Source organism: Perca fluviatilis, chromosome 17 (assembly GCF_010015445.1).
Source record: "Perca fluviatilis chromosome 17, GENO_Pfluv_1.0, whole genome shotgun sequence".
NCBI lineage: Eukaryota > Metazoa > Chordata > Actinopteri > Perciformes > Percidae > Perca > Perca fluviatilis.
In genome coordinates, this window is record NC_053128.1 from 18,651,123 (window position 1) to 18,674,416 (window position 23,294).

Consider the following 23,294-nt stretch of genomic DNA (forward strand, 5'->3'; position numbering starts at 1 on the left):
ACAAAATCTCAGTATTTGACATTTTTCTGTAACTGTCGATTTTTGTGGACGTGCAGACAATATCAAAATGCTAAATACTTTGAAGTATGCTGTGAACAATAATTTAACATATCATGAAAAATGTTTTCTGGCTTTTACATGGACCACCAAAACAACATATTGTTTAAAGTGTAACATGGTTATATTTTCTTACTTAGAAAAGTGATACATCGAATCTATGTGATTTTATTATGAATGTAATCTTAATGTTTTGTATAAAACAAATAATGCAAAAAAATATCAGGTTACTGATATAATTTCCAGGTTGACTGGCCATTCAGAAACAAGTTATTGTGCGTATTAAGGTCATGCACTTACATTAACTTTTCTGATTTGTTAAGATTAATTTTTTTAGAATGTTTTCTTTAACAAATATTTGTCAAATTTGACAAGTTTTACAAAATGATGTATATTTTTTCTTGCTCTTTTTATCTTAAAGTTTATCAAAGCTTTATCACAAGAGAAAACGTATTAAACAGCGAATATCATTCTGGCAATAAAACAAGATATTTTATCTCGTATATAGTAGCTGTTTATGTATGAACTACTTATAAGACATCACATTCCCTCTTCATGTGAACATATCATGTAAGGTATGGGTTTTGTGTGAATGTAAAATAGTTATTGTGCCTAATCTTGTCTTTAGACATATACGCAATTATTGTGTCCTATCCTGTATACTACAGTGCTTTAATGAGCAGATTTATGTACACTCTGTTAACAGATTGTCTTAATTGTTATTAATTGGATTTTGTAGATGTCTTCTGTTCTGTGCTTTTGTCATTTGGAGTACAAACAGCGCTCTCATGCATTGACTTAAGAGTAACTTTAGAAAGACTTCTGGAAAGAAGGAAAATCCATTATACAAAGTCAAAGTTTTGACAAAAATGAATCTGATGCTAAATGTAGTTTTTAACTGAAATGACTAATCAGTAATTCAAGTGATGTATTATCTTTCTCTCTCCCCTGTAAAAGTCAGTTTAACTTTATAGTTAATATTTGTATCATCCTGCTGTGTGACATAACCAGTCATTTTAATGTCTAGATCAAGAATATCCAGCGCTGTTTTATTTCTGTAACTGTTACAGCACATGTAGAGGTTACTGCATCAATTATACACTAATGTAAGTGGTGGCTATACTGTAGATGCATGTCCAATAAAAACTAAGGCTTTAAAAAGTTGTTTGCTGTTTGTTTTTCTTTTACAAATGTGACATTGGTTGCATATTAAACCTGGATATGACAAATCTCAAAAAAGGAACATTTACTGTGTACACTTAAACAACATAGTTGATACTAACAACAAGTAGAGCAAATAAGAATAAAACAGATGAGCAGATCTGGGTGGGGATGCTTTTTTAGGGTAAACACAACACAATTTTGAATGCATTCCTCATCCAACACTTTGGACTCACAGTCAGGATCTGATGGTGTGACGGCCCTGATGTTGCAGCATCAGGCATGTTAAACGTGCATTTGTAACAGAGCACAGCACGCAGCCTGCACAGAAGGAAAAAAACATTTCCTTTTAGCTATATAGTGGTGCACTTCATGTAGTAGCATGGACACAAGTACCAGAGCGTTGGAATACAGAGCTTTAGGGGAAAATAACATGCACACACAATTTTGTAAGGGCTAACAGGAGTAGTGAGCACAGCAGCAATGGACATGAAGTAGTTTAGATGTGAGATTAGATCCAGGATAAGAACGTGTAGTGTCATTTTCTTTAACGTACAGAATACACCTATAGATATGAGGATCCAGTGATGAATAAAGCTACAAGGTCACTACTTATATATGACTGAATGAGTTATTGGACTTCTCATTTGTATAGCCTAATCTTTATTTAGAGGTGCCTTATGGTGCCAAAGGCACTGTGTGTATCCCTGAGATCTAACACGTGTGCATTTCCTTCCATATTTAACATTTAGAAAACTGATTTTTTTTTTTTATTAGCTTAATAAAATCATTTATTGTTTACATCCTTGTCTACTTTTCCGTTGCTATCCATCTTCTTCACTGTCTTTATTATCTGTTGCAGTGTTACTGCCACTGTCAATAAGCAGAATAGCCTGAAACCAAGGCTGGCCGTGCATGGGTCCTTGTGTGTGTGGACAATAGAAACGTTGCTCCATAGTGTTAGAGTGGTCCAAAACACCACAGGGCACCTTTAAGTACATAAGTAAGTCCCATAAGAAGTCAAGGATGTATTCTGATCAAGGCGGCAGAATAAAAGTTAGACAAAATGATACAAAACAGAAAGAAACTCATACAAATTTGAGGATTTTGCTGTAACCACTGCATTAGGTAAGTAGGCTATACAGTATACATCTCAGCATAACCCCAGTTATGAGGAATAACCTTATTGAGGACCTTTAAAAGGCCAATGACAATTATAAATGCATTAATCACAAATCCAGATCTGCATGAGGCTCTTTGGCAAGCGTTTTAACAAAAATTCTAACTATGAAAACCTTCATTATGAAACGTAATCCAGATCATTTTTACTATTTACGAAGTAAAATGTTTTTTTTTTTTAGCTGGTTGGGTTAGAAATAAAATACAGTCAGATCAGTGACAAAGCAGAGGATTAAAATTAAACAAAATATTATTTCTATCTGCTCAGCAATCCTCTGTTTCATTCGGGACCACAGGACATCAAATGTAACTCCTTAGAGGAGTCTTACGATTAAGTCACTCTACTTCAGATTAGTGGAGCAATCAACAACAAACTGCCAAAATGTCAATTATAAGGGTTATTATGCACTGCATGTGTGTTTTATGTAAATATAACCATTTACTCATTAAATTAGCTTATTTTTACTGTTAATTGTATTCTCAAACAAGAAACTCAACATATACAAGTACAATGTAATAAATAAGTAATTCTTCTAAATTAAACAAGCATGACCTATTCTGTGGTTTTTTATTCTTCTTTTAAAAAAATGGCAACACGTGTAATTTAGAATCAACTGGAAACCTCATTAAAAACTGAAAACCTTCAAATATGTGACACAAGCTCTCAATATGCAATCTGTTCCATTCCTCCTTCAATTAATGTCCCATATCCACTTAACAGTGATGTGAACCACAAAGTGAATATCTCAACCCCATTCTGTGTTCACTTTGACTTTCCACCCGCCTGGAGGAGGAGGTAGAAGAGAGGGTGGAAGGTCAGGGATGGAGAGGAGCTGTTGAGGAATGTCACTTTCTTCTTGGCCCTCTTCACTGTCTTGCTTATCTTTTGAATCTCTGCAGATATAAATAATGAAACAGTTGAAATCTAAATCAACAGGAATAACCATTAGCAATGCTAACCATGTATGAACAGGTGTTTAAGCAAAAATTAAAGTGCATACCCTTCAATACCGAGGGCAGTTCGCTTTTTTTCCCTTCTGGAGAGCCACTCTTCTATACTTCGCCCAGGCATCATTCTGTCTACAGAGTCCTCTCTGCGCTGTCTTTCATCTGAAAGAAATAACATCTTACTCCTGTCAACATATCACACTTATGTACACAGTCATCCGGGGAAAATGCACTTGACAATTTGTACTTGTATCTTAATAGTATATGTTTTAGGGGAATTTATGAGAAAGGGCTAACCGGTGTGCTTGTCTTTTTAGTAAGTTTGTTTTAAACCCACCTTCTGCAGCATTACATTTGAGCTATTAACAATCTGGACTGTGTTGATCATGTGTGACAACTGTGAGTGCAATGTTGAATGTTCACCTTATTATTAAAGAACCATTTAGAGAATACTATTTATATTTGCAAATGATATGTGCCTTAAATATGTGGAATATTGCTTTGGGCGACTGAATCATGTGGTAGACACAGCACTACCCTTTGGTTACAGCTTACCTTCCACATGTCTTTTTAAGTTAAACAGTTCCTCTTCAGACATGTGAGAAAACCTGCAGTTAGGGCCAAAATCACAAATTCCTAAAAAAGAAGAAGAAAAAGCCAGGGAATTTTTTTTTTTATTATTATAGCGAGGTATTTAATATAATTTCCTGGTTAGTGAAAAAATGTATGGTTAAACTGTTCTGTTACCTTTTTGGAGAAACTTCCTGCAGGGTTTCTTTGTTTGCTCATCACACAGAATGGCTGAAGAGTCTGTAAAAAGAAATGATAGTGTTGTCTATGGTTGTTTCAGTTGTTTGTATAATCTTCCATCATAAAGTAAACAGGTGGGCAGCCAAAATGGCATAATGAAAATTAAGCATGCTTAATTCTCATAATCTCAAACATAGGTTTAAGACTTAGCATTTTAAACAGTAAATTGTAATAGGAATTGTATAGGATTACTGTCTAGTTTAAAACAAACGCATATACACTAAACATCATGTATAGTAAAAATATAGCATGTAATTTGATTTTCATTGCAACCACATCTCAGTTCCAAGGACCAAATGCAAGTCTCACCTCTAAAAGAGTCATACCAGGCCTTTTTAGCTCTGTGATGCTGAACACCATTCAGATGTTTTTTCCTGTTATGCATATTGTCCTGAAAGGACCGGTCACAGTAGTCACAGTAGTATCTCTTCCCCATGGTGCAGGTTATGTGCTCAAAACAGCAAGATGTCACCTTTTAAATTGCTGACAAAGACTGTAAACAGAAACGAAAGACATTTACATAACTGCTCTGTTAAGACATGGTGAGTGAATAGCTGTGCTGACTGAAATGGTTTCTGTATGAAACTGAGTGTTATGTTATGTATCATTATGCACTAGATGATTCAAAGCCAAGTTTCTAGCCAAACAGACTGTATGTGTACAATTATCAATTATGTTGTTGATTATTGTTCTGATTAATGGATTATTTGTTTAGACACACAACATCACAATTTCCCATAGCCCAAGACGACATCTTCAAATTGTAGTTTGTTTTGTCTGCCCAGCAGTCTGAAACCCAAAGATGTATAATTGTACAGTGATATAGCTACAGTAGAACGGCTTCACATATAAAAAGAAAATAGTATTACTTATCTGTTCATTTACTAATTGACTAGGCCCTATCTTTTCAGGACTGAAAAGCCACACAAGTACATAGCATACTCAATTTATCCCTAATTATGGACATAGTATGGATCTATTTTATCAATGCGAGTTTGTTTACATTTACATTAAGTAAGCATGGTCCCAATCGTTTGTTTACTTTTGCATTTGCGATCACGTAGCCTACAGATTTGGCCTACGACGGAAAATGACAAACTGGAACCAGCCTAACAACTACAATCAAGAACACCAGCAATATCATAGACAAGGACAAGTGGTACAAGCAGCCTTCTTTTGCTGCCATCTACTGGTTTAGTATTGTAGCTAGATGCCTTTATTTTGAATATGTATGACTTCCTGTTCTACTGAGGACAATCATTGTGAAGGTACACAACTCTTTAGAAATATACACACTGAGCTTGTAGCAACGAACAGTTTGATGCGGGTACAAACACTTCCCCAGATAACCCAGCGAAGCAAACGTTAATATTCCTTAACATGTGTCCGTAGCGTTGTTAAAACTAGAGGTTTAAATAGTTTGCATGCTGCTTATTATTAACGTTACATACATGTTTACTTAAAATCCCTGTGTGTTATTGAATTTAAACAGAAAAGCGCACAAACCATTGGCGAAACAGTGCTGCCCTCCTCGGTGATGTTTGAAAGGCCGTATGTCACCTTAGCTAACTGGTGGAAAAAGAAAAAAGGAAATCCACACTACTGTTATTTACTGCTAACCATAGAATACTGCTAACATCCGCTGCTGCTGCGGAAGCGTTTTGTCCCAGCTTCCGTTCCTGCGCAATACGTCAATCCACCGACATGGCGCTGGCTAAGTCCGTCTACAATTTGCTCTTCAGGAGAACGTCCACTTTCGCCGTAACCATCATGGTTGGAGCGGTCTTCTTTGAACGACTATTTGACCAAGGTGGTGACGCGATCTTTGAGCAAATGAATCGCGGGGTAAGTGTGTCCTTTGGTGTTTAAATGCTTGTTTTATCCTGACCTTGTAAGCAGAGGGCGAAGCAGTGCTAACGTTAGCTAAGCTAAGCTATCGAGCAAACGCGTCCTTTTACAACTTCACAACCTACCTGTACATATGCAATGTCTAACTTACTAATATGTGATTTATTGTAGAAACTATGGAAACACATTAAACACAATTACGAGAACAAAGAGGAGGAATAAAAGGCCGCGGGGTTAACCTAAAGGCTGAGGTGCAACTGTTGTCAGACTTCCGTCATCCATTGTTCCTGGACTCGATACCTGAATCAAACATCAGTCAACATGGACAGTGCGCTCAAAGTCATGCCTAGTGGGACCCGTGGGAGCTGATCCACACCATCATGAAGAGGGAGCAATGGTTCCTGTTACCTCTTCCTCCACTTCCTGTTATTTGTAAAGTCTTCGTTCTCCTCACATATTGTAAATGGTTAAATTAAACTTGTTAATGTGGTACACATCTTGTAATGTCTCAATTTATCATATCCATATCAGATATATTGACATGCATGTGTCAAAGTATGTTTTTTTAAAATTAGCAACACTGTTATAGGCAAACTTTTAGGCACACAGCCAGCCTTATTATGTCTTCTTAAAGTCTATCTTCATGTACAAACTATTTTAGTTAATTGGTAAGAGGACATGGAAGGGTGTAGTTATAATTAAACTGATAATTTCCATTTTTTAACTGCATGGTTGCAAGCTTTTTCAAAATATGCAATGATTTGTGTCCTTTTGATAAGATAGAAGTTTTTATGGGTTTTGACAGTGTATAATTTCATGGATATACTTCCTCGTGAGCTTGGTGTGTGGTACTAATACATAAAAGAATGCAAATGTCACATTGGGTGGACAGAAGCCTGCATTTCAATGATATGTATTACTGTAGTTTGTCAAAATACAAAATCACCTGAATAAAAAGGCATGCAATTTTACAAAGAGCATGATATTAACAAAATACATAGGCTGGCTGATTAAGAGTTATACTAGTAATCAGTATATGTTATCAACATACAAGCCCTTTTAAAGTGATACTTGCACAAAATACTGTAAACAAGTATATACATAATACTTTTAAGCCAAAGGGTGACTTATATTTTCACTTTGCTGGGAAAGAGATGCCTTATGTGCCACAAATATTGTGATGAAAAGATAATTGAGTAGTTAAACTCAACTTGTCTATTGACATAAAATGATAAAACTCTTATTCAGATGAACCTGTATGCGTAGCCTGTGGTGCTAAAGATCCAAGGTTATCGGTTATATATTGTATTTTGGCCTCTTCAGCAAAAAGTAGTGTGATCTACAAACAGTGGCTGCCACCTTCTACCAAAAATGAGTCATGTTACTGATAAATCATTTGCGTTTGCCTAAATAAAATCAAAATGTACGCACAGAAAATGATCTGCTGTTAATGCCATGTCAGACCATTTTTACTGTCAATGATGAATCCATGTTATGTAAACAGTTATGGCAGGGTCAGGCAAGGCCAACATTCCAAGTATGCTTAGTAGCAGAGTGGATACTGCACATGGCACAAGACATGCAAGGCCAAAACCATTCACATTCACTGCATACAACTGCACCTAAGCCTCAGGCCTCTAGGGGAACACTAGCATTGCTTGTACCACTGAATGATAAGAACTGCACTTCTAACATTAAAGCTATCACTGATTGCTCAGTGTTAGATTGATGCCACATCCTGGTTTGATTCCTGTGGAATCAACAAAAGAAGAGCACCAGGACCCAGAAACATTTGTACTTGCAGTGGACCCAAATAAGGTTTGACCATGAAACATATAAATCTTACCAGGGAGGCGATCATCAACTGCAGAATTTTACTAATTTAGAGGCAACAACAATAAGGAGTCTTACTGTTCACACTTTAAGCCTGAACCTATTTTTAAAAGAGTGTAAACAGTGTTTTTATGTAGTGTACAACTAAATGAAGCAATTAAAGGCTAACAGGTGATGAGTAGAGGTATCTTAGCTAACAGACCCATCTGAAGGCCTATTTGGGAGTGGTAAAAATTCCTAAATGTAAAGCATTCTATGCAGCCAAATGTTCTAGGAGACAAATCTGAATGAACATTATGGATGCATCATTCAGATGATTAGATTTTCTAAAACAAGAGGAAAACAATTATTTCAAATAGGTGTCATTGTGTTGCAGGACAAATTGTTATATTGTAGCTGTAAATTTTGTAAAGTTTTTAATCCAAGTCAAATTGTAAAAACAGCATCTTTTAACCAACCCCATAGTCTAGTAAGCCACAGGCTTACGCCCAGATTTGACAAATATTGTATTTCAGGCGTGAGCATTTTTTCACAAAGTGTCCTGAAAGTTGAATGAACATTTTTCTTGATGTTGTACCCCAGGATGGAAGACTCTCCAACTGGCTGCCAAGGCAAGAAACGTCTGTCCTGAATCTTTTGTGCTTCAACCGCATCTCCATCCTCGACACAGATAGCTTTCATCGCAGCATTTCTTCTCCTCAGCTCATTTACCTCCTGTTTCATTCTTTCTCTCCCATACGCCTCTACTCTGGCCCAGAAGGTAGCATTAAAGTGCTGATAGAGTCTCCAGTCAGCCCCGTTCCACTTTAAGGCTTTGGCTCTCAACTCAGGGGTCAGACGAGATACAGATGAGCTCCTGCGAGCGTTGAGTTTAAAATACATGATGTCTTCCATAGTCCAACACAGTGTGTCCTTAAGCAGGATAAGAGACTCCTCAAAATACTCTGCTACGAGAACCAGATCAAAATGTTTTGATAAGTTATGAATATTCCTCATGACACGAGGATCATCACCTTCCAGGTTGTTGTCAAAACCAAAGTCAAAAAAGAGTAGATTTTTCAGGTAGAATGAGTTAAAAGCCTGTGGGCTGTAGAAGGTCTGAGGACTGTTTAGAAACTCTGCCAGTTTGTTCTCTCCATTGATCCTCCATGTGAGAGGAACTGCTCTGTGATAATAGTTGAAGGACGACTCAAAGAGATCCACTGGGTCACGTACGATGGTGATGTACACAGCATCTGGAGGCAGGAGCTTGGCTACTTCTTGATGGTCAAAGCGCATGTGGTTACAAATAATGTTGAAACAGTCTCCAGGCCTGTAGTCTTTCACCTGGGAGCACAGGAAAGGCGATGGGTAGAAGAAATCATTACGCCCATCAGGTAAGGCAAATTTAAGCTTGTGTTTTTCTCCAAATCTAAAGAGGATGTTGAGTATGGTGCTACTGGCAGTTTTATGGGTCTTCATAAACATGATGTCTACTGTGGGGGAGCACTCTTCTGTGCTTTGAGAAGGCATGCTCACATTTTCTTTCAATTTCGCTATGCTTAGAGGACACGTGTCTTGTTGGGAGCCCCTATAAACAAAATATATGGATAAGAAAACAGATCAGCTGACTTAACAAATAAAATAATGCTTTGCTTTTAAATCTTTACCTGATCTTGACTTGGGTTGGGTTCATCAAGCAGTACAGCACCAGCATTATGTTGGTCAATAAAACCCAGAGAATCAGCCTCCGTTTTAGTGTGCACTTATTTCCTTTGATGCCAGACATCATTAACACCCAAATGTGAACCTGAAAATGAAATTGGAGAGCAGAATCAGAATCAGAAAAGCTTTATTGCCAAGTACATTTTTTACACATACAAGGAATTTGTTTTGGTGTCGTAGGTGCATGTCACACATTATCTAAAATAAGTTAAACAAACAGGTTAACAGAACAGACAATATAAGTATAAATATATAAATATATGTGTATATATACACACACAGGATGTAATAAAATAAGAGTAACAATTAAGATAAAAAGAGCAGATTAAGTACAGTGGCATGTAGAGCCAGAGGTGGGTGTGGAGAGAGTCAGGGTGGTTTCCGGGCCTTGTTAATAAGGCTAGTGGCGGAGGGGAAAAAGCTGTCCTTGTGACGTGAGGTTTTGGTCCCGATGGACCTCAGCCTCCTGCCAGAGGGGAGTAGCTCAAAGAGTTTGTGTCTGGGGTGGGAGGGGTCAGCCACAATCTTTCCAGCACGCTTCAGAGTCCTGGTGGCGTAAAGGTCCTGGAGCGGTGGGAGATTGCAGCCAATCACCTTCTCAGCTGACCGAATGACACGCTGCAGTCTGCCCTTGTCCTTGGCAGTGGCAGCAGCGTACCAGATGGTGATGGAGGATGTGAGGATGGACTCAATGATGGCTGTGTAGAAGTGCACCATCATTGTCATTGGCAGGTTGAATTTCTTCAGCTGCCACAGGAAGTACATCCTCTGTTGTGCTTTCTTGATGAGGGAGCTGATGTTCAGCTCCCACTTGAGGTCCTGGGAGATTGTAGTCCCCAGGAAGCGGAAAGACTCCACAATGTTAACTGTGGAGTCACTGAGTATGATAGGGGCAGGTGGGGCTGAATTCTTCCTGAAGTCCACAACCATCTCCACTGTCTTTAGAGCGTTGAGCTCTAGGTTGTTTTGCTTGCACCACATCAGAGCATGTATATAGAGGAAAATATCACAGGGAAAATTCCAATAAGGTTTTGATACACATCTTGCTGGATTTTGCTGTGTAACTTTTGTGTTCTCATACAACCAATGAGCACAACACTAAGCTCATAAACAGGTGAAACGCCCTGCAGCAATTCAATACACACAGACCGACTAATTACCCCCTTACCTCACCTCATCCCTCAATACAGCAGAGTAATTATTACGCATTCACAGAAAGCCCAGGCCTGACCCATTTAAATTAAATGTAACCTGGTGATGATTGCTGATAAAAAGAAGAAAACTAACTGTAGAAAAAGAAAAGGGGACATCGAGAGGAGACAACACAGTTAAGCAAGAAAACTGCTGCATCATTCTTTCTGTCAAATAAAATACAGGGCCCCCATGTATACACTATAAACATGTTTATGGTGCTTGCATTACCGTCATAACAAAAGAAATATAAGGAGAAAAGAGACACTTACATGGAAAACACAATTTAGGCACAAGCATCTTTAAGTGTTCATAGTAAAAAATGGCTAAATATTGTATCAAATAAGGGCTTCTACCATTGACAATGGACAGATGCTTACTCTTCATACCACATAGGAAAGGTAAGTCACTTTCATACCAGCTCTGACTTCTTATCTTTAACACTGATACTCGTCTATGTAGTCCTTTTGTTACATTTGATGTCTCACAGAGCAGTTCTAGCACATGAGGAAAGACAACTACATTAAAGCCTACACAAATGCAACATGTCTTAGCTTAAAATAATTCTGTAGACCCATTATCCTAAAAAATAAATAAAAAACTTCTTTTGATAATGAAAACAGCCTGAGTATAATTGACATTGTAAACCAAGGAAGTGTACAACGTGTAGAAAACATGCAAGTAAAGAGCTTTACTTACCTGCAGATGAGAGCATTAGCAGTGTCGGTGTGAGGATCTTCTACAAGGTGAAAGAAAACCCTCTATTGTTCAGCATGCTGTACACGATCCCTGAAATCATATCCCACTGGCTGTGGGGACTGAAAGAAGTCCGATGTAAAGTCTCCTCCCACAGGGACTGAATTGGTTTGAAAAAGAGGCTATTGTTGAAAGCCACACCTCTGGGGCGACCTGTAGCTCACCTGGTAGAGTGTGCGCCCCATGTAGGCTGAGTCCTTTGTCCGGCCCAGGTTGGAATCCGACCTGTGGCCCTTTGCTGTGTGTCGTCTCCTCTCTCTCCCCCCTTTTCTGTCTGTCTACTATCACTATCTAATAAAATAAGAAAAGCCACACCTCTACAAAACATAACATGTAGAATTATTACTACATAACTGTTTATTTGCCATTACACGATATTTCCCCCAACACCAGTGTTTGGCAACATTTGACCTTCGTAACCCCAGCAGCAGGTCCAGAACACTGAGTATAGAGTACTTTTGGTTTGTTGTTACATTCTTTTGCTAAGCAAGATGACTGGGTTGTTGCATACATGTAAAAAGACATGAGATATTTATATACTGTAGTATTTATAAAGTGTGTGGCTAAATTATGTAGCTATCATTTGTGTACAGAACATGTAAAAATACCAATATGCAGGGTTTGAACTGAGAACATGTATGCCACACTAATACATATATAGTGTACTATACATCTTAGGCTGCAATGAAGTTGTCATAACATTATAAATAGTAGCTGCATATAACACCTAGCTGGACAGAGAGTAAACCTAACAGGGTCTGCTTGGTCTCAACACAGCTGTTTTGTGTTGTGGGGCTGGCCGCATGTTTTTCTTTAGTCTCCAGATACCTTGGACTCAGGTGCCTCCTCAGCTGCTGTTGACTTTGGCTGGGGCAGAATTACCTCTGATTTAATAGGTCATACAGACTTGGCACAGGGAGCGCACTAGCTTCTGTGTTGTAGTTGTTGATGCCATTGACTTTAGAGTAAGTCAGCGAGGACAGCCAGATCTACATCACTACGAGAGATCGGGGTTGCATCTATTCAGTCTAGTAAGGGCTGCCTACAATGGCAGAAGCTGGAGTTTATATAACTTTAAGGCAGCAACAGATTGTCTTAAGATATTATGTCATATGTCATTATGTGTAACTTTTCAGTTTTCAAAGATCCTACCCCAACAACGAAGAAACTTAAATAATATATTTGCAACTCAGTGTTGTTTAAGTAAATGTCTACCTTCAACATCCACAGCTGCAACAATAATAAACACAATTAAATTTAATGTTAACTGTATTTTATTGTATTTATCAATAATTACATTTATTTTACAACTGTACAAAATATAGTATATACTATAGACTGATACAGCAGTGATTAGGAAACCAACCAGAGTAAAACATCAGGAAATACAAACCCAAATCCTGCTTAATTACTTGAGATGTGTCAAGGTCATTCAAGGTGAGAGACTAAAATCAAATTTGTTGTTCAAAACTCAACCCTCCACACCAATTAAGGCAGCTTCTATATTGCTGATATTGGGTTAAATTATGACATTGAGACTGTAACAAAAATGAACTTAATGACTTTATGTCAAGCTATTAACTTTTGTCGTGTTTCCAAAAATACTAAATGTTTTATTTAGCTTTACAAAAAAATGTACTAAAACACTTTGATTAATAGTTTTTAAATTATATTACTTTCACAAAAGGTATAAGAACATTTTACAGTAGTCATTTCTAGTCTTAAAAAAAATAACATTTCTATTTAAAAGACATTTTCCATTCAATCGACCAACCTTTCAGAGGACTACACTGGGCAGCACAATTTACAGATTATTCAAAGGCTAGGGGCAGTGTTGAAACCAGAGCTACTGACATAACCAGTTTTTTTATTATGAATCCTCTAAGAACATCAATGCACGGGCTTCATGAAAGATCAAAAGAGGATCATCTGATTTGTGATGCTGCATTTACTAACATTTTTATGTAATCAAAATCACTATGTTGCACAATAATAATCTCTTAATAATATACGTTCAAGTAGATTAATAAAATGACACAGCATAGCAACAAACATGCTAAAATAAGTTAAAATGCCCTCAGAGGAGCGTACAGTTATAAAAACAAAACTTGCAAGTTGTACAGCCGCTGTTTGCTTGTGAAATCAATCATAAGGCACTTTGAGTGACAGCTACTTAAGACAAACTTTACATTGAACAAAACATACAGTGTGTCTTTTACCATTAAAAAAGCACAGGACAAGTACGCCACCTATGGTAACCATACATACACAATAAACGTTTCTTAGCCTCTATTGCATAATTACATGCTGTACATCAGAAAGGTTCTACATTTTGAGGCATAAACATTAGCTAAAGTTCTATAAAAAAAAAGGAGCAAATGTGTTTTTTAAGTTGATTCTGAGGACCAAATTTTGAGTTAAAATTCAAAAGTAATTCTAATTTAGATTGAAAAAATCAAACATAAGTTCCTAATTGAGCAGCACATGAATCTCCAAAATCATTATGGAGGTGTTTTAAACACATCTATCAGTAAAACTACAAATCTTTCCTCCATACTGTGCAGCCTTACAAGCCAAGGTACATGCATCTTCCTCTACAAAGAGCAGTTAGCAGGTAAAGATGGTGGAATGCTTACAGACACACTGCAGTTAGTATGTTTACTCAGTATACAGGCTTGTAGAAAATCTGTCCACCAAGCAGCCTGCGTTTCAGCTCCCTCCACAGCAGGCTGCGCTCTCTCTGGGATCCCTTCATGAAACCACGGTTCTCTTGAGCGCGGCGAGACAGATAAGGAATGACCTCGTTGACTGGGCCATATGGAACATACTTGTAGACTGGGAAACCTGCTTGACCTGTTTTGAACATAGAGCAAGGAGATACGTCTTAAATCAATGTCAACTATCTCCACCGTGAATGCATTCCATGTTTTTATTAAGCTGACAATGGCTAATGAAGATAACTGTGCCACAAAGCAACTGGGGGGATGCTGTCTGACTCCATGGTTAACTCGGTAAATTGAAATAATGGTGCTGATGATTAAAACTTTTTTTTTTTTTTAAATGAATTGATGGTGAATAAATATTGTATTAAGATACCACCGACATGTAAAAATGGGGTTTTGATATTACATATCAAGTGATACGGCAAGGTCAAACCAGCCTTGTCGTCTCACTAGTGGAAGAAAGATAAGGGCTATCTACAATACACCATTCCACTTGAAAAGCTGATCACCAGATCATTGCTAAATTGTTTAAATAGCAACACATTTTTAAAAATCAAAGCTCAGTGGCTTTCCATTAGCATGATGTTGAAGTAGTATCTCAGTTGTACAGTAAGTCTTCTGTATCTCACTTGCATAACACTTTTAAATAGACTGTTGAAATTGTCCTTATCATGCAAAGAGATACTTTTGTGTGGGTTTTTTATACAGATAATTTTTAATTGTGGCACAACTTAAAAGGCTATTATCCAAAGTAGTATACTTACTGTTTTCTTAAATGTGTACACTTAAATCCCTGCTGAACCAAACTGACATAACATTTGGTAATAGAACAGTTACGGACATTGAGAACCTGGAGTTGCTTGTTCCCAAGATACAGTATCTATAGATTGGATTGACAATTTGTAATGCCAGTGGCCGCCTGAGTGTTAAAATAGCTGTGTGTAGGGACTACGTTTCTGTGGATCCTCTACGGCCACATGACTATGTGATGTAAGCCCCTGTGATTACATAACTTACTGTTTACTTTTAGTATCTGAGCTGAGTGCAACATACCTAGCGGGAAGCTGATCTGGTCACACATTCCTAGCAGTTGTCCAAAATAAACTTTATTCTCAGTGGGTAAGAGGCCCATCTCATTCATCCTGAAGAAAAAAAACAGAAAAAAACATGAATATGTTAAAAGACGGTTACCAAAAAAGAGCTAGAGTGCAGTATTCCACCATTGATTTGGCAATCATATTCTGTAAATCCTATAATTGCTTTGGAAGGATGACAAAGACTCATTTATCCTAGGCATTAGTTTAAACCATTAGGATTAATCCTTTATGAATAAGAGATTTTAGGCTTTTGTGTATGCTCAAACTAAATCTGCACAGAGCACATGTCAAATATATGGGCTTTGAATTTTTCTTGCAGGCCTGAGACAGAACATACTTTTCTAGGGTAAATTTCACTGTGTCCTCATTGTGAGTCGCAACCATGATGTTTGCTTTCCTGTTGTGTTCAATCTCCTCCAGCACATACTCCAAACACCTGGACAAACAACAAGTCAGATGGTTAGGATTTAGACATTTTCTAGCTGAGCCATGAAGGGCCTTGATAATAATGAAAAACGTACTTGTGATACATCCTGTTAGTGGCCTCATAATCTGGGTTTATTGGGTCTTCGTAGCCAATCTCTTTGGCCCGGTCTCTCTCTTGGTACATGTAGGCTCCGCGCACCAGCTTGGCACCAAAGTACCAGCCCTCCCGTCGTGACAGCTCAACATCCACAGTTACATTGTCATAGGCTTCCTAAAAGTATTAAAAACACAAAAGGACATGACTAAAGGACAGGGTACCTCTATGGCTACAGAAACAAGACTTAAATGGCAAATGTGTCAAACAAATATTACTGAATACAAAAACATGACACTTCGAGAGCTACCTGTAATGTCTCCATATAACATACTGTACAGCTTTATTGACAGTGAACAGGAGCTTGCTATTGTACACAAACAAAACATCTGTTTCTATCCATGTGATAAGTTAGTAACAACAATAAAAACCTACATATTACAAAATGTACAAAACAGTATTGACAAAAAATCATTTGGGTTTTACAGCTGGGACAAACAGAAAGGATTTGTAAGTATAAATAATCAATAGTAAAAGTTGTCATAATTAGCTGTAATGAACTGTGGTCTTACCTTGAGGTAACACTGGTAAGTGTTGAAAATGATTGGCTTTTCTCTGTTAAATTTCCTCTGCATTTCCAGAGTCAGTCGACTAATAGCTGGTTGGAAGTACGTCTGCTCGGCATCAACCATTAGCCTCACCCCATTCTCCATGGCATGCTGGTGCACACAGACAAAGATTTTTTATAAGTGACACATTATTTTCCATGAAAAAAAGGTTCATCACTTCAGCAAACACAATTTACTTCTGATTTCTTTAAATTCCTTGAACCAGGTCTGATTGCAATAAATTGGGTTTATATTTCTTTATTACCTCATAAAATGATTTATTAGATACATATTTATTTGTTTTGGTATCTTTACCTTGGCCAGAACGTCCACTCTCTGTAGCATTCTCTTCATCTGCCTCTCCTCCTCGGCTGTAAACTTGTTTAACAAAGGTTCCAGATGGCCTGTCTGCACAACCAACACACAAAACATTGAATCATTGGCATTTGTTATTTTAAAGCCATTTTTATGATCAGGATAAACCCACTAACTATCAGTATGTGACAGGCAGGGCGGGGGTTGGGTGGGTGGGGGTCAGAGTAGAATGAGTGCCACTGACATTTTATCTAGTTTCCTTCTCAAACGGATACTTTTTTCTCAACCCCTTAATAGCACCGCCTACATTAACATGTGTACTAAAGCTCGACATATACCAACTCTGCAGAAATGTACAGAGCACAGCAAGTCCTAAATGTTATTATCCTCATCGGAACAAATAGAGGATACATTTCTTATACAAACAAGATTTGTATCAACTTGTTCCCACAATATGATAAAGAAGTCCAAGTTCTAATGGAAAACAAATGTCTTGCTAACATCTATTTTACTCATTTATTTACATCACCATCTGTTTATGAGAACATAAACTGTATAATTACCTTTAGCTGTAAAATTTCGTGGTTGGAAATGTGAAAATTCAGAAAGTATGTTGCATTTTCCTCCTCTTTAAAACTGGAAAATTATTACCTAAAATATGTGTTTCTGCTGTCAAATGCTGTATCATTTTTGGAAATATGCCCTTTTCAAGATAATATTAAGACCTTCTGTGTTTATCAAACAGGTCACGGTGTACAGATAAGATAAGAAATTACCAGACTGATTTAAACTGAGGATCACTAACATAAGCAACATGTACTGAACTGCCACACGCGTTTTTTTAACTTTCAGAATCTGGACACAGCACCAAATATTTACATGACTCACCTCAAGGTTTGGCACCATAAGCAGGCTGGAGATTTTTGTTGTATCCTTAATTAAACTGTTCCAGTCCAGCAGATCTATCGTTCTGGCAATAAGATGTGAGAAACTGTATATTAAAATATGTTAACAGACTAAACAGGGATTCAAGAATCTAATTGTTTTGGTGTAAACAACACAAAAGTATTAATGTGAAGTATTTGTGGTCATCATTTCACTACTGAGTGACTATCTTACCCTGACAAACCCAGCTTTTCTCCAGTAAACCAATTCTCTATGTCATCCTTGGCTGCAATACCCATCTTAGTCAAACTTTCCTACAAATAAATATTTCAGAGATTAAAAACAATTAAAAAAAATATCGCAGATGATTATTGTTTTAACAAAGGACATGGCACTTAAAGTCATGAAGGCTTGGACACAACTAAACATCTTAGAAATAACTAAATATTATTGCAGGACACAAGTTATGGATGAACATACATTAAACTTTCTGAAGGCAAAACCCACCTTGAGTTGTTCCAGCTCCAGCTTTTGTTCCAAAAGCATCATTTCAGATTTCCCCTGTTGTTCTGCAAGGAAGTTAAAGAACCGTCTCCATTTAACCAGGACTTCTGAAAACTGGAGCTGTTCAAACATAGAACAATTCATCAATGATCAAATTATAATATTGTATTTGAATTATACTGTTAGCTGGACATATCAGTATTTTATTCACAGAAAATGACAGCTCTTGCTCACTGTCAATTGGCACATCTTTTCCTTTTTGTCTGAGAAAGTTAAGACTGTGTGACCTCACAGTTTCCCTTTTGCCTGGATGCTCTTTTAGAATTTCAGTGAGAACACTGAAGGCAACTGCTAGAGTTTGTACACAATAATGTGAACCTTTAATCATACTAATCAACTGGCATTGACTCAAAACCATAAAGAGATAAATAAATGGCTAATGTTTTATTTACCCATTACCCTGTAATGAATGGTTTATGGTTTGTTAGTGTTCAATCTAGCAGCACTCGTGTTGCCAATCACACTTTTCTCTTTACAAACTTTATCTTTTCTAACTTTACAATCAACACTGTTCCCAGTAGCGTGCACATTCCAAAATTGACAACTCACTCATGTGCAGTATCAATATTTAAAATTTAAAATGTGCAATACACATTCGAATGATACTGTAAATTCAACTGTCTACTTATTATAATTTAGTTTTTTACTGGTTACTGCTTTTTCAGTGTAATTGCTTTTTTACAGTTATAGCTTGCATTTTTACTGATGCCTCTTGTGATTGCACTATCCCCTTTGCTGCTGTAACACTACAAATTACCCCCACTGTGGGACTAGTAAAGGATTATCTTGGTTTTCATCTTATCTAAATTCTTTAATATTAACTTTTAGTTGAATTAAGTTAAACTTACAAGGAACTGTGGGCGTCCGAGAGCAGTCATTTTGATAGCAGAAAATCCATCTGCTGAGGCTCCCCCTGAAATTGATAACACATTTTATTTCACTTGATGTTGTATAACTCTCCAACTATTTTATTGGGTGTAATTCAACACTATAATTTTTATTGCAAATTTACTTTATTTTTTCACAATAGTTTTAGGGTTTGTATAGCCGTTATTCTAATAGCCAAACTTACATATTATATTTCTTAATGGCTTCCTCAGAAACATTACTACTTACCAGAGGCTCTAATGCAGTTTATGAATGTCTCCATTTGGTTGTCACATTTGGACTCATCTGCATAGAAGTAAGTACGAGCACTAATAACCCCTCCACGCCTGTCCCCGAACTGACGATGGGCTTTGTACTTCTTCTCACGATGATCAGCATCTGGAATAAAGAGAAGGTAACGTTAGCTGCTTGACATGGAAAAAGAGTTTTCATCACCAACCTAAAGCTTTTTTTCTCCTCCACATATTTTTGTATTAATTGTTAGCTCACTTGGAGTTAGATATCTCCATCACATTTCTATCAATAAGATCATTTAAACCATAATATTCAGAAATTATACGAAAAAAACACATCTTCAGGGACAATATTACGATTTTTAAGTTATAAAAAGTAGGTTTTCTCTCTGTTCTACAGCTTGACTGTGTAATCAACATAATTATTTTAATCCTACAAGCTTTTGTGTTGAGTACTGTATATTTATTTATTTATTAATGCCACAATAAATGTATCACAAGCAAAAGTTATTTAACATTTACAGTTTATTAATGATTCTTTTAGAAATTAATGAATTTGAAATGTCTCTCTAAACATGTATTTCATCATGAGTGATATGGCAGTACTACGATTACCATTAATATTACTGCCAGAGAGAGTGATACTAAGAATATGTATTAAGGAATTCCTCTTCCTTACTGATAAATTAACATTGATTATAACATCAGACTTTGAAACAAGACCAGAAAGCAGTAGGTGAATGATATACTTGAGTTTCTTTCATTAACCCAGTAACATGAACCAAGTGTCTTCTCACTGTACCCACTGGACTGGACATGTCAGACCCAACTAAATCCAGATATAACCAGTACTTTCCAGGCTAGGCCACATGGCCGCATGACTAGACATACCAGCACTGACACTCGACTAGCCTTGTGTTGCATTCGGGCCAAGCTGAAGCAACTGAAGAGCAAAGGAAACTAGTTGTTCAGTCTTGCCAGTTGCCAGAGTTGCCTGCTAACTGTACAGCAGTTATTTAGTAGATGAAGCATGCAGTGGCTGATTGTGCAAAACATACATAAAAAAAATACATTACATACAATAAATCAACTGATATACAAACCTGGACTTTCTTTCTCTGCTTCAGAAACACATGAACTGAAAAAGAAGGGATAGGAATCAGAATATAACAGCAAAACAATGCATCTCCCTAAAACAGTTAACTTTTCAACACAACAAATTATTATCTAAAAAGAGATTATAACATTTATATTTTCACTCAGCTTTTCTAACTTCTCATGTCACTTACATGGTTTTAATCAGTTAATCAACCAGACAGTATGCCAATGGTAAACATGGGAAGGTCTAAAGATTGTTCTACTGCGACCTAAGAAGACAATTTTAAAGGGAGAAAAGGAAAGAAAATGGTTTGTATGTTGAGGAAAGGCAAAAGAAATGTTAACCAGTCTTTAGCCAGCTGTGTCTTTTTAATGCAGTTAAGATAATGACACATCAGGAAACAAACAAAACCACTGTGTTCACTGTGTTGTCTTCTTCATGTAACTATCAGTATTTTCTTTCTGTGAATTTAAATTTTGATTGTGTATGTTTGTGCTTAGTTTGATAATCCTTGGTTAAAAAAAAAGGGCTTATTTCCTCCTCGGAACATTGCGTAACACTTTCGTGTGTGCCCTGTGAAGTGATCCAGCACATTTCTCTAAAGGCTGGCAGCCTTTTCAGGAGGTACATTCCCCAGCTGAATAACCAGCTCAACCAATCAGAGGAGAGGGGTCTGTTCTAGCCAACCAATAGGACAGGCACAATCTGTTTACAGTCTTTTTATGTGGAGGAAATGTACCATTTGTTGCGTGACTCACATTAAATTTGATAAGAAACATGACAGAAGCCAGACCTGAAGAGATTAGTTAAGAATGAACAGTATCAAGCTATAGTTTATTGAATGCTGTAATGTCTGAATATAAATAAAGGAGTCAAAAGATAATTTGCAGAGACAACATGTAATGCAGACAACGGGGATAGAAAGAAATTCACAGAGTCTTACACTAAAATGGGCTGACTTTTAACAGTGTATTTCAAATAACAGTGCCATATGTTTTGAACAGTAAAATTAGCAGTTGGTTGAACCCGCTAGGGGGACCAAGGGCAAACTGACCTGTTGGGGCATAACGTTACTGTTATATGTACTCCACAGTCACAGAGCCATGGATGCACTTAATGTGCCCAATAACCTTTAATACGTTTGGTGTAAAGGCCATGACTAAAATTAAGTCTAGTAGTTATACTTAGTTATTTCACTATTAAATAACGTTGATTTATTATAATAATGCCTCAGTAAATGAATTATTATACATATTTTTTTCTGTAATTGCTCTTTTCAGTGTGCAGCTCCTATTACAACCATGCGTGCAAGGTCTCTCTTTACATGGCCTCTTCAAGTTTCCCAAGTTTTCCTTGACTTTAAAAGAGCATGGGCGGGATCAGGAACATGATTGTTGTGGAGCATGTGATACTGGGATATACAAATAAGCTTGACTCAACAGGCCTTGTGAGTTTAGTATGTTACGTAACTCATAAATTACCTGTGCTTGGTTTATAAAAGCAGTACAACATTTCTATGTGAACCACACATCTTTATGAGAAATTAGCCTACATTGTAGCCTTTACTAAACTCCTGGTCAGTCTGTTGCAAACATTACTTACTCCATTTCCTTGTTCTCTGCCTCCTCTTGTGTCAAGTCCTCTTCAACACTATAGTCCAAAACTGCCCCCACACCAAAAGCCTGATTCTTCTGAATTAAAGGTTTGATGGAGTTGTGGTCTTCCCCTGCCACAAACTGACCATAGAAGGTCATCTTCATCAGCTTCTCAAACATCCACTGACCTAGCACCTTCTTACTCAGATCCATCAACTGAAAACAAAGCAAGGACAAAAAGTTATTATATCTCTGTAGTTAATATAAAAGCCTATAGTTCATTATATGACTGAATGTTACGGACTTGTATATTCACTTAATCATTACGCAGTTATAACTTTACAATTAGAAATAATAATACTTGTTCTTAAATCAAAAGGCTAACGTTAACTTTTGAACAATATCAACTCACCTCCTTGTTCTTTTCAACTAGGATGTCAATTGTACAAAGCTTGAAGACCAGCAGACTTCGAAGCAGTTCAATGTTTCCCTTGCTTTTGTAGGCTTCCTGAGTGTTGTCGAAGTCGATGTGGATTTTATTTAACTGCATGTTTTTAACATTTTTGGTCTGGCTGATGAGTTCAAGCGGCACGGCTTCCACCACGGTGCACCCATCTATCTGTGGATCTTTCTCTTCTTGGCTCTTGGTGGATGCTACTGTTGACCGACATCTTCCAAGTGAAACGCGTATTTTTCTGACATTGCCCGGGTGTGCCCGAACAAGAGATGCTACAAGCTTAGTGTACGACATGGTTTCCTTTTCTTCTCTTGAACACTACAGCCCACAAACGACGAGTATCCACCTCGCCGTGGCCTCGTGCCTGTGCAGCGCGCGCTGAGCAGTTATATTTTCAGTCATCTCGCACCGGGGGGTGGTGCCTCATACATCACATGTTAGTTGGCTACATCACGCTGCGCGCGTACACATGGCTGCAAGTGCGCGTTCTCGCGCTTGATCTCAGTCAAAAAAAACTTGCAAACATCTCGTCGTGGTAGACTGTTATAGTTTGCAAACCACGACGAGATTATAGTTTAATTTCTGACTGTATGGATAATTTTCCTCCTATAGCGGTTCACAAAAAAATGTTAGGAGTAACTGTTAAATTGAAACTCTTAACGTATAACCCCCATTAAATATTAATATTAACAGTATGATATCCCCCCATAAATAGCCGGATTGGTTGGTTGCAATAATCTGACTGTCTGACTACTAAGCAAGCAAGGAATGAATAGGCTATAGACCACGTTTTTATTTTTATAGCTAGCACATTTCACTCAAA

General features: G+C 37.3%; 4 protein-coding genes across 5 annotated transcripts; 1 reads left to right on the forward strand and 3 right to left on the reverse strand.

Annotated features, from left to right (window-relative positions):
• Window positions 1-1,081: 1,081 nt before the first annotated feature.
• Window positions 1,082-5,805, reverse strand: zmat5 (zinc finger, matrin-type 5). The gene is made up of 6 exons (XM_039780122.1): window positions 5,662-5,805; window positions 4,465-4,648; window positions 4,093-4,155; window positions 3,901-3,981; window positions 3,399-3,507; window positions 1,082-3,291 (listed from the first exon to the last, which is right to left on the reverse strand). The coding sequence occupies exons 2-6, from the start codon at window positions 4,589-4,591 to the stop codon at window positions 3,144-3,146; spliced, it is 528 nt and encodes a 175-aa protein (XP_039636056.1). The 5' UTR covers window positions 4,592-4,648; window positions 5,662-5,805; the 3' UTR covers window positions 1,082-3,143.
• A 19-nt stretch (window positions 5,806-5,824) lies between these two features.
• On the forward strand, window positions 5,825-6,497 carry LOC120545610 (cytochrome b-c1 complex subunit 9). The gene is made up of 2 exons (XM_039780123.1): window positions 5,825-6,000; window positions 6,175-6,497. The coding sequence occupies exons 1-2, from the start codon at window positions 5,860-5,862 to the stop codon at window positions 6,223-6,225; spliced, it is 192 nt and encodes a 63-aa protein (XP_039636057.1). The 5' UTR covers window positions 5,825-5,859; the 3' UTR covers window positions 6,226-6,497.
• Window positions 6,498-8,235: 1,738 nt separating this feature from the next.
• gal3st1b (galactose-3-O-sulfotransferase 1b) lies at window positions 8,236-11,707 on the reverse strand. Of its 2 annotated transcripts, XM_039780120.1 has the most exons (4): window positions 11,431-11,707; window positions 9,486-9,625; window positions 9,355-9,406; window positions 8,236-9,162 (listed from the first exon to the last, which is right to left on the reverse strand). In XM_039780120.1, exons 2-4 carry the CDS (start codon window positions 9,605-9,607, stop codon window positions 8,263-8,265), a joined length of 1,074 nt encoding a protein of 357 aa, XP_039636054.1. In that variant the 5' UTR covers window positions 9,608-9,625; window positions 11,431-11,707; the 3' UTR covers window positions 8,236-8,262. The 2 variants fall into 2 exon arrangements, with proteins under 2 accessions (XP_039636054.1, XP_039636053.1); XM_039780119.1 differs by having other exon boundaries at window positions 8,236-9,406; window positions 11,431-11,706.
• Window positions 11,708-13,139: 1,432 nt separating this feature from the next.
• On the reverse strand, window positions 13,140-22,853 carry prodha (proline dehydrogenase (oxidase) 1a). Its single transcript, XM_039780202.1, has 14 exons — window positions 22,427-22,853; window positions 22,022-22,230; window positions 20,424-20,458; window positions 19,316-19,465; window positions 19,048-19,112; window positions 18,143-18,259; window positions 17,870-17,949; window positions 17,639-17,720; window positions 16,751-16,843; window positions 16,400-16,546; window positions 15,829-16,004; window positions 15,645-15,743; window positions 15,264-15,352; window positions 13,140-14,340 (listed from the first exon to the last, which is right to left on the reverse strand). Exons 1-14 carry the CDS (start codon window positions 22,763-22,765, stop codon window positions 14,150-14,152), a joined length of 1,872 nt encoding a protein of 623 aa, XP_039636136.1. The 5' UTR covers window positions 22,766-22,853; the 3' UTR covers window positions 13,140-14,149.
• Window positions 22,854-23,294: the final 441 nt, after the last annotated feature.

Coding starts and splice junctions, on each gene's coding strand:
- zmat5 (XM_039780122.1), bottom strand. CDS start 4,591: ATGGGGAAGAGATACTACTGTGACTACTGTGACCGGTCCTTTCAGGAC. Junction 4,156..4,464: donor CTGGTATGACTCTTTTAGAG/GTGAGACTTGCA, acceptor TTCTTTTTACAG/ACTCTTCAGCCATTCTGTGT. Junction 3,292..3,398: donor ACTGCCCTCGGTATTGAAGG/GTATGCACTTTA, acceptor TTATATCTGCAG/AGATTCAAAAGATAAGCAAG.
- LOC120545610 (XM_039780123.1), top strand. CDS start 5,860: ATGGCGCTGGCTAAGTCCGTCTACAATTTGCTCTTCAGGAGAACGTCC. Junction 6,001..6,174: donor TTGAGCAAATGAATCGCGGG/GTAAGTGTGTCC, acceptor GATTTATTGTAG/AAACTATGGAAACACATTAA.
- gal3st1b (XM_039780119.1), bottom strand. CDS start 9,607: ATGATGTCTGGCATCAAAGGAAATAAGTGCACACTAAAACGGAGGCTG. Junction 9,407..9,485: donor CCAACCCAAGTCAAGATCAG/GTAAAGATTTAA, acceptor TTTTGTTTATAG/GGGCTCCCAACAAGACACGT.
- prodha (XM_039780202.1), bottom strand. CDS start 22,765: ATGTCGTACACTAAGCTTGTAGCATCTCTTGTTCGGGCACACCCGGGC. Junction 20,459..22,021: donor GCAGAGAACAAGGAAATGGA/GTAAGTAATGTT, acceptor CTTCTTTTTCAG/TTCATGTGTTTCTGAAGCAG. Junction 14,341..15,263: donor CCAGATCAGCTTCCCGCTAG/GTATGTTGCACT, acceptor TGTTCAAAACAG/GTCAAGCAGGTTTCCCAGTC.